Source organism: Bufo bufo, chromosome 11 (genome assembly GCF_905171765.1).
Source record: "Bufo bufo chromosome 11, aBufBuf1.1, whole genome shotgun sequence".
Classification (NCBI taxonomy): Eukaryota; Metazoa; Chordata; class Amphibia; order Anura; family Bufonidae; genus Bufo; species Bufo bufo.
The window spans coordinates 63,707,117-63,721,301 of NC_053399.1; the positions used below are offsets into that span (position 1 = coordinate 63,707,117).

A 14,185-nucleotide genomic window follows, 5' to 3' on the forward strand; every position below is an offset into this window, starting at 1 on the left:
AAACGCCAGACCTTCTGGCCTTATAAAGGGATGCAGGGTATAACAAAAATAAAAATAATTATATATAAAAAAGGAAAAAAATTGGATAAATGTGATTTTAGATAAAGAAAAAAGGAATAACATGAAAGCAAAAAATACATTAAAATTCATTTCATTCTCAGGTTTGTACGACCCCGATAAAAACACTGCAATTCTGTGACAGCTTAAAAATAGAAAGCATAAAAATAGTAGGTCAAAACCTGTATATATGCAGGACTAATGTTAAAAAATATATAGTAACACACTAGCACTGTCCAAGAACAGAGACAAAGTTAAAAATAAAATAAAATCCCTTCATTGGCAGCCAGACACTGAATTCTACAATGCCAGCCTTTAAAACAAATGGCTACATTCTATCAAGGTATTGCAATCTGAACTGGGTAGCATAGTGCAGAGCAGGCTTCCTTGCTCCTCTAAGTCCTTTCAAGTTCCAGGGAAACTGTGATTTCTTTATTGCATTGTAACTGTCTGGCATGAACAAACCACTGGATACACTACAGCATATTCCAAATTTGCTAAGCTGCTCCATAACCCCATGTTAGTTGAGCTCTTGATTCACACACCCAGGACCTGAAGTTAAAGGTGCAAAAAAATAATAAGATTTTTTTTTTCCTTTTTCTCCATATCGATTGTAGAAGAGAATATTTATCGTACATATAATAAAAGGAGAGACACGCTCTGCATGGGGCTGTGAATACTGGTTACTGTGACAAAAAGAGGGATTAGAGTACAGTAACTAAAGCCCTGGATAGAGCCATCCTGATAAATGAGAAGATGAAGAGGCTAGCGCCAGACGGGTGCGGTAACCAGTATCCCCCCATTCTGCAGGAGTCATCTTGTAGTGTCGGCACTGGAGAAAATTCCTCTTGGCAGTGATGTTGTAAGAACTTGGTTAAATACTGCAAGTGACCTTCATTTTTGTTCCAAAATGCACTTGTGGCACTGTGTAAGGACAGGAGGGGAGGGATATGGAAGGGTCACACGAAAACCTTGGCCAGAGCATCTGCTCCAGCACTGGCGATGAATGCTTTGGATGGGTGAAAGGCAACATCGTATATCGACTCGTCCAACTTCTTGCGATGGGCAGTAATTTCCTGTACGCAAGTCTTGCTGTCCAGATTCCACAAGCGAATAGAGCTGTCATGGCCTAAAAGATACATGCACACAACGAGACTGGATGAACAGGTGAAGGTATCTTGATCACCAAGTATCCTTGAGGATTTACTTCTAAGATTATTCAAAAACAAAACCAAATCTCTTATGAATGCCAAGTTATTATAATGCATAATAGCAAGTTATTAATCTATGCAACCCCCAAGTTGAACGGGGACTTAAAGGGGTTGTGCAAGGGTTTTATACTGATGACCTATACTCAAGCTAGAAAAAAAGGAAAGTTCAGCAGCTCTCACCTGCCCCACCTTCACCTGTGAGCACGGAGGACCCGTGTCAGGCCCGGGTAACGTAGTACAATGTGGCTCAAGAAATCCAGCTCCACTTCAGTAAAGGAAATGTTTATTTTGCTTGCGGTAAAAATCCCATCCAGTTACAAAGTCGTTGTCTACGCGTTTCAGGCTACTGAAGACAATTCAAGCCCTTACTCATGACACGATACGACATTAAAAAGTGGCAGTATTTCTAGAGGGACTGCCCCTGTTTTCACTAATTGTAGTCACATGACTGCAGACACCCTCTAAAAGACGCCACGCCTGTGGACAAAAACATGAGAAAAAAAGAAAACCACACACTAGACAATAAAAAAGCCCATACAAAAATGCATGAAACATGTAATGGCTATAGGAAACAAGAATAAAGGAGGGAGTTTTTTGAGAGAGAAGATTAGGAGATGCAGGAACACTGACGATATAGGTTTATTGATGCAAAACGAGATTTTTGTATAACTTACCAGTAAAATCTCTTTCTCGCTCTTTCCTTGGGGGACACAGAAGACCTTGGGTATAGCTCATCTCCCTAGGAGGCGTGACACTAAGTGAAGACTGTTAAGCCCCTCCTCCACAGCTATACCCTCAGCCTGGAGAGAGAGACTGCCAGTTGCGTGTCCAAGTAGTGAGAAAAGGCAAAGTCCAAAAATTGGAACCAACAAGCCAACTACCCAAAGGGTAAACAAACTCGGAAACAGTCAGAGAAGAACAAAGAATGGGTGGGTGCTGTGTCCCCCAAGGAAAGAGCGAGAAAGAGATTTTACTGGTAAGTTATACAAAAATCTCGTTTTCTCGCCCAGTTTCCTTGGGGGACACAGAAGACCTTGGGACGTTCAAAAGCAGTCCAAAGGGGGAGGGACCACAGCACCAAGGCGAAGCACCCGAAGGCATCAAAAAACCCGCCGCCTGCAGACCAGGCGGCCCGAAACAGCATACGCCGAAGCCCGAGTATGCACCCTGTAGAACTCGGTAAGGTGTGCAAGGAAGACCAGTGACCGCCTTGCACAAATGCATGGCCGAAGCCTAATGCCTCCGGCCCAGGAAAAAACCGACAACTCTGGCCAAATGAATGGTGACACCAAAAGCAGAACCCTGCCCTTGGTGCGGCAACCACAACAAGAGCCACTCTGAGAAAGCGGAGGAAAGCCACCCTGGAGGCCGTCAACCCTTTGCACGGACCTCCTGGAAACACAAGAGACCGAATGTCGACAAGAGTCGGAGATCTCCAACGTTCCCTGGGGTGGGAAGGGGAGGACGACTGCCTCAATGAAATGAAAGACAAACACCATCTTCAGAAGGAAGGAAGAGACGGAATGGAGAACAGCCCTGTCCTGGGGGAAGACAGAAGGCTCGGAACAAGAAGGGCCGCCACTCAGGCACCCATCAGAGACACGATGGCTACAGAAACCCAACTGTTAGTAGAGGGAACTTCTGTAACGGCTCCAAGGAAAAATTGGAGCGCCAAGAGCCTAGTATGTAGTTCCCAGGACGGTACCGGAGGACAGTACAAAGGAACCCAAGAGCCGCTCCATGGAAGAAGTTCCTGACAGGCCCAGAGGGCCTGGGAACGCTGAAAGAGGAAGGACAGGAATGACACTTGATACTTCAAGCAACAGAGTCCCAGCCCCAGGTCCAGGCCGGACTGGAGAAAGACAGAACCATGGAGAAAGGCAGAGTGGGGGAACGCCCAGCTTCCCACAGAACCCCAGGTAAAACCCTAAGTCCTACCACAGATCCTGGACGAAAAACTCGGCTAGAAGCGAACACTAGCGAGCCCACTAGAGTTGCCTGGGCAAGCGGGTGAAAACCCAATGATCAGGCGCAGACCCGTAACACGGGTAGAACAGTCGGTAGAACTGGTCCCGTCGGCCCCCGAGCAAGGTTGTCCCGTATCCCCCCAGAGTGGGGAAGCAGAAGGACAAACGGACAGGAACCGAAGGGTCCGCCCAGCAACCGCCAGGACAAGACAGGCTAAAGCCGAAGCCAATGTAGCCACCACAGGAAGACGGACTACAGTTCCGGTGTGGGAGATTTAAAAGACAATCCTGACCAAATGGTAGTCCTCCCAAGTTACCGAGAAGGTGAATCCAAAGCAGAAACATTGCCTAAAATGGAAAAAACGCAATCTGCACCCAGCGGGAGGACAGAAAACGGTAGACCCGGTAACTAGGCACACAGCTAGTACAGCCAGTGTGGACAAGGGAGACTCAAAAGGAACACCAGAACCATCCACATGAACAACCATGCTTTCCCCAGAGGGAAGGGCAGTGAAGGAACAGCCTCTGAAGCGTGGCCGGAACAGACGCCACATCGGAATGATCTGTACCGAGTGGGAGCCAAACAGAGCCGGCGAGAAAAGGCAGGCGAGACAGAGGCCGGAATAACACCCTCCAACCGAAAGGGGGAGTGGGCAACAGAGAGGCCATAGGACAGCTCAAAAGCAGAACACCGCTACACAGAGACGCCCGGTTCACCGCCTCGCAGAAGGCGAATACCCTGAAGAACCCAAGGTGGAGGTCCCCCAGACCTGTATAAGCGAGCACCCAAGAGAAGTTGGGTGACCTTTCCAAGAATAGCGGCCCGAACCTGGTAGCAGATCAGACTGAAGCACCGAGGGCGCCAATCCGGAAAGAATCATACCACACTGCACCCGAAGAGGAGGAAATGGTATTAGGCGAGGGGACCGTAGTCCCGCCAGAGCCAACATAAAATGCGAAGGGCGCTGCAGACAGCGCTCTCGACCATGTGACCACTAGCACAGGGAAACAATGCCGCGGAAGGACAAATGGGCCAACGAAATGAATGAGTACCACCCAGCTCTGTGCAGTAGCGAACAGTAGAGCCCGTCTACTTAAATATAAGGTATTCATTTGTTGTTTATTGGACAACACCTTAGGCTTACACAGATGGACAGAATGATCTCCTTAGAGAATAGTGCAAGGCTTGCGGCAATCATCGTATCCCAAGAGAAAAAGTATGTCGCAGGAGGAAAGGAGGCATACGTACGAGTAGCCCCGTAAGCAGTGAGAAGGCCAACCCACCTACGGGACGAGAAGGAAACAACGCACAAGAACGTCCGCTCACTGCAAAAATATATCACTCAGCGAAGAGGGCCAGCCACAGAGTGCCACAGTATCTACGGGAGTGCAAACTGAAAGGAGTTATGCACAAGACTAGTATGGTATGCGATGGAACGCAAACTGACCGCCCCGAAAAAGGGGGGAAATGTACCTGGCAAACTGCAGTGGGCAAGAATGCAAAGGCCTGCCCCAAAAAGGGGGTGATGCCCAAGGCCGTACCTACGTCAGAGAAGTAGGGCATACCATACTTCGCCCAGAAAGGCGCCATGCACATGGCCACACAGTATCCAGCAGGAACGCAGGAGGTCCACCTAGTGAAAAAGGGGGGCATGCACAGGGCTATCTTAGCATTAAGTGAGTGTGCAACAATTCACCCAACCCGAAATTTCGTGAGAGTGTAACTACTCCGCCAATGAAGGGGAACATGTGCAAGTCCAGTACAGCACATACAAGGACAGCCTTGAATCTTGTGAGCGTGCAAAATTCCACCCATGGAATGAGGGGTGGTCACGCACAAGGCCAGCACCGTATCCAATGGAAGCGCAAGCGTTCCACCCATGTTAGAGGCCATGTTAGAGGCCATGCTCAAGGCCAGCAACGTATCTGGTGAGAGTGTAGTATGCCGCCCAGAAAAGGAAGGGGGGGGGGGGGGGTCATGCACATGTCCAGCATCGCATCCAGGGAGAATGCGAGCAGTCGGTGAGAAAGAGTGTATGCCACCGAAGGAGGCATGCCCATGGCCGGCAGCGAATCCAGTGAGAGTGCGTACACCGCCCACAGAAGAGGGGTCATGCATATGGCCGGCCGCGGATCCAGAGAGAGTGCAAGCACCCCGCTATGTATAGGGGTCATGCACATGGCCAACAATGTACCGGCGAGAGAACAACCACCGACCGAGGGAGTGTATGTATGCCGCCACCCGGGAAGGAGGCATACCCAAGGCCGGCAGTGAATCCAATGAGAGTACATCATACCGCCTATGTAAGGTGGTCATGCACATGGCTGACAGTGAATCCAGTGAGAGTGCCGAATGCCGTCCACAGAAGGGAGTCATGCCTATGGCAGGCAGCGAATCCAGTGAGAGTGCCGTGTTCCACCTATGGAAGGGGGGCACGCACATGGCCAGCAGCGAACCCAGTGAGAGTGCCGTGTTCCACCTATGGAAGGGGGTCGTGCACATGGCCAGCATTGTATCCGGAGAAACTGCAGTAGGCCGCCAATGAAAGGGGGATCATGCACAAGGCCAACCCGCAGTTAGGGAGAGTGCAGTATCCCGCCCAGGAGGGGGGTCCTGCACATGGCAGGCACCATAACTGGAGAGGGTGACGAATGTTGCCTACAGAAAAGGCATGCACTTGACCAGCGCCGTAGCGCGGAAAGGGCAAGAAAACCACCTAGAAGGGGAAAAAAGACCCTGGCAGCGCCGCAGCCGGGGAGCGCGACACCATGCCGCCTATGGAAGGGGGGCATGTATACAGGCAGCACTCTGAGATGAGGCTGCAGCGTCCTGCGCAGCCCACAAGTCATATATATAATAAAAACTTTCTTTTTTTTTTTTTTTTTTTTTTTTTTTAACACACAGCCTCACTGAGGCAGAAAAAAATAAAATAAAAGGGGGGGGCCACCTACAGGGCACAGATCCACCCATACAGGCTCATCGGAAGCCGGCCTGTACCCAAAGGGTTAACAGGGATCCGGCCTGGGGGGCGGCACTGCGATCCTCTGGGGGCGGGGGAACCTCCAGGCGGGAAGAATTCGCGCCTGGAGAAGTTCCAGCCCCCTCCAACAGAGGCCTGAATTTGCGGCCTAGTAGCGTGAAGCTGGGGCCTAAATTTTTAGCGGCGCCCGGCTGACCGGGGCCGCACAGTATTTAAAGTACCGGCCGGCCTACGGAGCGGCACATACCGGCCGCGGGTGCCCACCCCGCGGGCCGTAAGAGCCGGGGCCTAAATTTTTAGCGGCGCCCGGATGACCGGGGCCGCACAGTACTTAAAGTACCAGCCGGGCCTACGGAGCGGCACATACCGGCCGCGGGTGCCCACCCCGCGAGCCGGGGACCCGGATAGAGCGGGATCGCGGCCTTGAAGTGGAACACAAGTTTTGTTCCGACGGTCGGCCGGGGCTGTTGAAGCGCTCATTTTGCAGGCCACGGTGCCCACCCAGCTGTCCGGAAGGGAGGACCCTGCACCCGGCAGCCATTTCACCCCTGGAGCGGGCACCTGCCTAGAACAGCGCTCCATATGGCCGGCAGCTACAACCTCCTTTCCCCTGGAACGGTGTCCGTGAGAGTAGGGAGGGTCAGTGGCAGCAAGGCGCGGGCCCTCTGGCCCTGAAGTAGTGGCCGGTAAGAGGGAGGGGGACCCTGAGACCGGGTCTGTGAGGGTGGACGCCTGCATAACCCCTCCATCAGGGGCAGCTAGTTGCGGACCTCCGCAGCTCCCTAGGCATTCTTCTTGTAGGGAGAAGGGTGCCAATGTCCTGGAGGCCAGGAGAGAGGGAGCAGAATGTCGCCCTGCGACAGCCCAGGAGCCAGCCTAGGTCTAGCATGGGCAGAAGGGTCCATAGGCCCAGTATAGGGTCAGGCACGCAGGAGACCGGGGGGGGGACGGGGGACGTAGGGCTGGAGAAGCCTCTCTCTCACCATAGTCGTCTTCACCCTCGGTCCGTTCCAGCAGGGTCGCCCCTTCAGCTACTGGCACCGTAGTGGCAGGACGCTGGGAGAGGGACTTGGCGTGCGGGCGACCCTTGCGCTGGCGGGATGTAGGGGAGCGAGGCTGCCCTGATCCACCTTGCCTTCTGTGGGGGAGGCAGCAGTGCGGGTGACCGGCACTGGCGCAGCTCAACCCCGGGAGAACAGAGAGGTCTAGTGCGTCTCTGTTATCCCTGATGATCTGGAACAAAAATAAAATAAAAAACTAAAAAACTAAAATTGAAACAAGGAGAAAGCAGCCCTGCAGAGCAGGGAGTGTCTTGCCTCCTTGGACACTAAGCAAAAACTGGCAGTCTCTCTCTCCAGGCTGAGGGTATAGCTGTGGAGGAGGGGCTTAACAGTCTTCACTTAGTGTCACGCCTCCTAGGGAGATGAGCTATACCCAAGGTCTTCTGTGTCCCCCAAGGAAACTGGGCGAGAAAATTAGATCTAGACGTCTGTTCAGACCATCAGGTTGGGGCGTGTTCAGTGCGAAAATCCAAAAGGATTCTCTATTTAGTCATTTTCTTTTGTGATCTCCTCCTCTTTTGGGCAATAGGACCCTTTCTATACCCTGTACCACTAGATCCGATGTGTCACCACCATGGCAGACAGCAAAATATATGCTGGATACATTGCGAAATGTGTTTGCGTATTCTGGTTTTGATGGCATTGGTGGTGCAACCCACATATTGCAGTTTGCATTTTCTGCATGTAATTAAGTAAACTGCAAAAGTTGTGTTACAATTGAGATATGTTTTCATTTGAAAAATCCTACCAATTGAAGCTGAAACAAGTGTGTTGGAGATCGACATGTGGGTGCCACATATGCATCTATGATGTCCATCTATAGCTCCCTTTGGTCGTAAGCCAGACTGGCTGCAATTTTTTCTTGTCCTGGTATAGGCTCGGACTGACATAGTTTGCGATGGTAGGCGCTCTTCTGGCTGCACATTTAACCCCATCCGCAACTATGTGTCTGTCCATTCTTTATCATATGCCAGAACAGGAAAGTGCCTCTTTACGATGTGACAGATTTGTGTGAACTCCGTGCTATACTGTGTAACAAACAGATTGCTTTTATTGTTGCTATTAATTTAGAAATTTTTATTTTTGTTTCTATTAGCAATATTATCACGGAGTTCACACCCCTTGGACACACTCTCCTGCTCTGGATAGATCAGAGACCCTCTTTCAATCTCGGACACCTGCCATATTACATCCTCAACCTGACTTCTGGCATAAGCTCTCTTGTGTAGTCTATGGGCAATCTTTTCAGCCTCAATCATGACGCTTTTATCATCCGTGCAGTTCCTCCTTGCACGTATTATCTCGCCCCTCGGTATGTTCGCTATGACATGTCTGGGATGACAAGATGTGGCATGTAGGGTCGTATTCCCTGCCAGAGGATTTCTATAAGTACACGTATGGATTTTACTGGTGGAAGGATCCCCCCCCTCAGGCGCAGATCCAAAAAAGAAATTTCCTGTAAATCATGGTGGACACTAAACGAGATGGTATCCACACAAGAGTTAATGTAGCAACCAAAGGCCGGTATGGCCGTCACATCACCCGTCCAAACAAGGATCAGGTCATCAATGTAACGGCCATACCACCTGATACAATGCCAAAACGGATGGGTGTCAATGAGGAGAAAGCTCCTCTCCCACCATGCCATGAAAATGTTAGCTATGGAGGGAGAGAACTTGCCCCCCATCGACACCCCCGATACCTGCAGAAAAAACTGCGCCTGAGGAGAAAATCCACCACCAGAAGTACATATTCCTGTAACCCTGCAATAATGTTTTTTCTGGAATGTGGCGAAACCAACCTCGCCACTGGGTTTTGGAGGGGCCTGGCTACCAGCCTCTTGCCCCAGGATTATGGGCCCTCATCAGCCAGGCTTCCTTTGTTCACAAAGAACTTGTACTAACTTGAACCCCTGGTCCAATTCGGGCCATTTTGGGAGGTTACATGACTATGTGTATTGAAAAGGGTAGGACATTGTATACGTTGAGTAGTAAGATCTGTTCCATTGTCTCTGTGTGTATTGGCGATGTCCTTTGTCCTGAGAGATAATTGAATTACGCCTCGGTTGTCTCCAGGACAGAGGACATTGTGTATTCTCCTGCCTGTGATGATTGCATCAACCCAGAGTGAGGTAATTGTATCGCGGGCAGAGGGGAGGATTTTGTGTGGGAGTGTATTGTACGTGGTTATTGGCTGTTTTTACAAAACCCTGTGGGTGGTAACCTTGTTGGAAAATGTGTATAAATCAATGCATGTGTGTTCAAATAAAGAGTTCCTGTTTTACCCTTTGTTGAGGCTGGTGTTTGGGTAACTCATCGACACTGGCATAACTACTAGCTCTTGTAAGAGCTGTTCCTGCTCTCTGGATTTGGGAGAGGTTGACCCACTGGAGCCTTGTCGTAGGTCCAGGGTGGGTAGGAGACGGTGAGACCACAACCAAGCTTCGGCGGTTCGTGGGGTCTGCAGTGCTTACGGTGTCAAGTGGAGTGCTTGGGGACCTCTGGAAGCACTAGGAGCATCTATCAACGGAGGTACCCGGTCGGGGTGCTAGGAGATCCGTTAAATGGAATATACAGGAATATGTACTTCTGGTGGTGGATTTTCTCCTCAGGCGCAATTTTTTCAAAAGAGGAGGAGATCACAAAAGAAAATGACTAAATAGAGAATCCTTTTGGATTTTCGCACTGAACACGCCCCAACCTGATGGTCTGAACAGACGTCTAGATCTAATTTTGCAACAATAAACCTATATCGTCAGTGTTCCTGCATCTCCTAATCTTCTCTCTCAAAAAACTCCCTCCTTTATTCTTGTTTCCTATAGCCATTACATGTTTCATGCATTTTTGTATGGGCTTTTTTATTGTCTAGTGTGTGGTTTTCTTTTTTTTCTCCTCATGAGAAGTTTTTGTCCATAGGCGTGGCGTCTTTTAGAGGGTGTCTGCAGTCATGTGACTACAATTAGTGAAAACAGGTGCAGTCCCTCTATAAATACTGCCACTTTTTAATGTCGTATCGTGTCACGAGTAAGGGCTTGAATTGTCTTCAGTAGCCCGAAACACGTAGACGACTTTGTAACTTTTTACTGGATATGATTTTACCGCAAGCAAAATAAACTTTTCCTTTACCGAAGTGGAGCTGGATTTCTTGAAGGACATTATACTCAAGCTAGGTCATCAATATCAGATCGGTGGAGGTCCGACACCCCCACGATCAGCTGTTTGACGAGGAGGTGGTGCTCCATGCAAGTTCTGCATCCTGAATGGAGCGACTACTTGTAATTACCCTTGCTTCCAAGACAATAGGCAGTATAATGAACAGAAAACAACGCTCACATGGAGCACCTCCTTCTCTTCAAACAGCTGATCGGCACAGCTCAGCCATGTGCATAAAGCTGAAGTTACATAAATGCACGTACTTCCAGACATTAGGTAAATTCCATTAGGATCCACTGCAAGGCTAGTAACAGCATCCAGGTGTGCAACCATTGAATGAATGGTCTTCCCTGAAAACAAACAAAAAAAAGCTATTAAAATTGGTTATAAGGTGGCTTCAAACACCGTAAGGAATGCTGTATGAATAGAGCTAAAATTGATAAAGCAGTTGAACTAGCGGAGGTCGCCTCAATTGCTACTAGATAACATGGGAAAACACCAAACGGTATGTTAGGGCTGCGTCAGACAAGCGTGTGCAGTCTGGAAATCACCCTCCGGGTCTGAGCGTGATCCTCCATTCTGAACTTGCAGAAGCGCATGGCATTATACTGATTTATAATGCTATGTGCCTCTGCATAACCTTATTGCTACAGAATCATAGTGACAGCTTTATGTCAGTATGATTCTGTAGAAGGAAGGTCATGCAGAGGCACATAGCATTATAAATCAGTATAATGCTGTGCACTCCTGCAAGACAAGCAGTGTCCAAAACAGTGGATCATGCTCTCACATGGAGTGCGATTTCCGGACTGCAGACGCTCGTCTGAAATTCTTGCAATCTAAGGCTTTATTCAAACAGGTTTACTTCAGAGGAAGCGACTAATTGTATATTAGGCACTACAGGATGTTAGAGATTTTCAGACTCTGATCCCCTCAATACACTGTACATGGAATTTTTGTTACTCACATTTATTGATGTTGGAACCCTACAAAACATTCAATCTGAAATTCCTGTCGCTGCAAAAAAGTTACTAGTTCAGACTAACTGGAGAAAGAATTAATTGGCACTTCAATAAATATTTGATTCACCGCTACAATGAAGCACAGATCAATGACCGTAAGTGCATTACAACTAGGTTCTGAGTTATATCAGGATGAGAATAATGTTGGATTCAACTGCATCACTAGTGCATTGAAAACCACAATCTTTTTCTACCCTGTTACTTGGATATTTCAAAATCAGAGCGTTGGAAAAAAAAAAAAAAAAAAAAGTACAAAAACATCCATACATATGTAGGTCTTACAGCGTACAGTAATAAACGCACGTCACTGCTAGAAGAGAAATACGGAAGCTCACCAGACTTGTTGTCAAAAAATTTAATGTGCCTATCCTCATAGGCAGCAATAGTAACAGGAAGAGTAGGGTGACTCACAACCTTGTTTATGTGGCCACAAAACGGGATACCTGTAGACAATATAAAATATTTCTTTTTAGAAACATGCATCTGTTAATGAATTAGCAGAATACTGAAATTTTAACAAACAAATGTATAACATGCCTAAGGCTACTTTCACACTAGCATAAATCCCTGGGAAAGGTGCACCACGATGATATGCAACTGACAACACTGGCTAATCCCTCAGGCGGATGTTAAAAACGGAGACTTTAGCCAATGTATTCCAGTCAGGAACACCACCGTCAGGGTATCTCAGCGTGGCATGGGTCCTACCACTAGACTACCTATGGTGTGTGAACACGGTCTGAATGGTGCCAGGCTCCCACATACCGCCATAATGGTAGTGGGAGAAGGAATAGGGCTGCGAGCCCCACCTACAACAGGTCATGTGACACAGGTCACCAGGTGCTCTAGAATGTTACCAGCAGTGCGCAATGGCACATTCCATACAAAGAAAAATCACTAAAATAAAGTGGCCTAAATGGGAGGCCGACATCCTCCATTGTATGCATTTTTGCTGGGGATTGCCGCTAGCGATGGATCACATGCGGAGGAATTGCTCCCCCGGTTATAAACACGCCAAAGTGTTTGGGGTTTTTGAGCATTTCCTCCCATTTAGGCCACTTTATTTTAGTGATTTTTCTTTCTATGTATGGATTGTGCCATTGCGCACTGCTGGTCACATGGCCTGTTACAGACTCATCTCTCCCACTGCCTGAGTGATCTCACTATGGAGGTATGCGGGAGCTTGGCACCTCTCAGACAGTGTTCACACACCATAGGTAGTCTAGTGGTAGGACCTATGCCACGCGGAGATACCTTGACTGTGGTGTAAAAGGGCTCCGATGTGTTAGACTGGAATACATTGGCTAAAGTCTCTGTTTTTTAACATCAGCCAGTGTTCTCAGTTGCATATCTTTGTGGTGCACCTTTTCCAGTGATTTATGTATTTGTATATTTTCATCCACACATTATCCCATCTGGTGTAGGATGCCTTTGTGGTACTTGTGGTCCGCTGCCGACATCCTCCATTGTATGCATTTTTGCTGGGGATTGCCGCTAGCGATGGATCACATGCGGAGGAATTGCTCCCCCGGTTATAAACACACCCCAGTGTTTGGGGTTTTTGAGCATTTCCTCCCATTTAGGCCACTTTATTTTAGTACTTTCCAGTATTGAGATCCGTCATAGGGTCTCAATTCTGGAAAAAAAACACTTCCGTTTGGTCCCCATTCATTGTCAATGGGGACAAAACGCAACTGAACAGGATGAAATGCTCCAAAATGCATTCCGTTCCATCCTGGGATGCGGAGCAAGACTGATCTGTCATGACTCACAATGCAAGTCAATGCGGATGGATCTGTTTTCTCTGACATAATAGAAAATGAATCCATTACACATTGACTTTCAATGGAGTTCATGAAAGATCTGTCTTGTCTATGTTAAAGATAATACAACGGGATCAGTTCATAACAGATGCAGATAGTTGTATTATCACTAACAGAAGCGTTTTTGCTGAACCCTGCCGGATCCAGAATAAACGCTAGTGTGAAATTAGCCTAACCTTTCAACATACTTTGCATTAATCAATAGTAGTGTGTGTACATGAGGAATAGAGCTTTCTGGCCACTAAATGACATGTACCTGGCATTTTTTAAGTTTTCTCCCTGTGCATGCTGAATGTATAGTTTGCAGTTCTCCCAGAGATGGTAGGTGGAGACTAGCTCCTATGCACACAAAGTAGAGGAGACTTTGCTTCCTAACCTTGTCTTACTCACTCAGAATCTGCCCCATGATCATTGAGGACATTACAGACAAATACTGACCTGTATGATTGTGAATAAAGAACTTGGCATGAGATATAAACTTCCTATTTACCTGCAGTGGTCTCTCTTGCTCTGCCTGTCTCTGAGTTCCTGCTCACTCCTCCCCCCTCCCCTCTCTATAGACTTGTATCGATATATGTAATCTGATCCTCCTGTGAGTGGCTCCAATCCTGGACAGATTCAAAGCAAATTTCAAAAAGAAAAGCATATATCAAGGGGGCTGATAAGAACTAGATGTTTCTCTCTGAGAAGATATATTGCAAAGATTCCTATGGTTGCTCGTACTATAGTTAGAGTCAATAGTTAGCAACCATTAAAAGACTGGACACCTTTGGGGACATTTATTTTTACTATCACTGCATTTTACTCATTTTGGGCTAAAAACTATTTTCTCAACTGATCTTTAAGAAGTTTTTTTTTTTCTCTACAGCTTTGACTTTGACCACATCTACATACTCTCTGCTGCAACCCGA

General features: G+C 47.9%; 1 protein-coding gene across 4 annotated transcripts in view; it reads right to left on the reverse strand.

The window, feature by feature from the left end:
* Positions 1–214: 214 nt before the first annotated feature.
* STRN3 (striatin 3) overlaps positions 215–14,185 on the reverse strand; it is a 97,346-nt gene continuing 83,375 nt past the window's right edge. For all 4 annotated transcript variants that reach the window (XM_040411178.1, XM_040411176.1, XM_040411177.1 and 1 more), the window contains 3 exons: positions 11,787–11,894; positions 10,693–10,779; positions 215–1,186 (listed from right to left, as the gene is read on the reverse strand). In XM_040411178.1, coding sequence (XP_040267112.1) covers positions 1,017–1,186; positions 10,693–10,779; positions 11,787–11,894 — 365 coding nt within the window. In that variant the 3' untranslated portion in view covers positions 215–1,016. The remainder of the gene's footprint in view (positions 1,187–10,692; positions 10,780–11,786; positions 11,895–14,185) is intronic.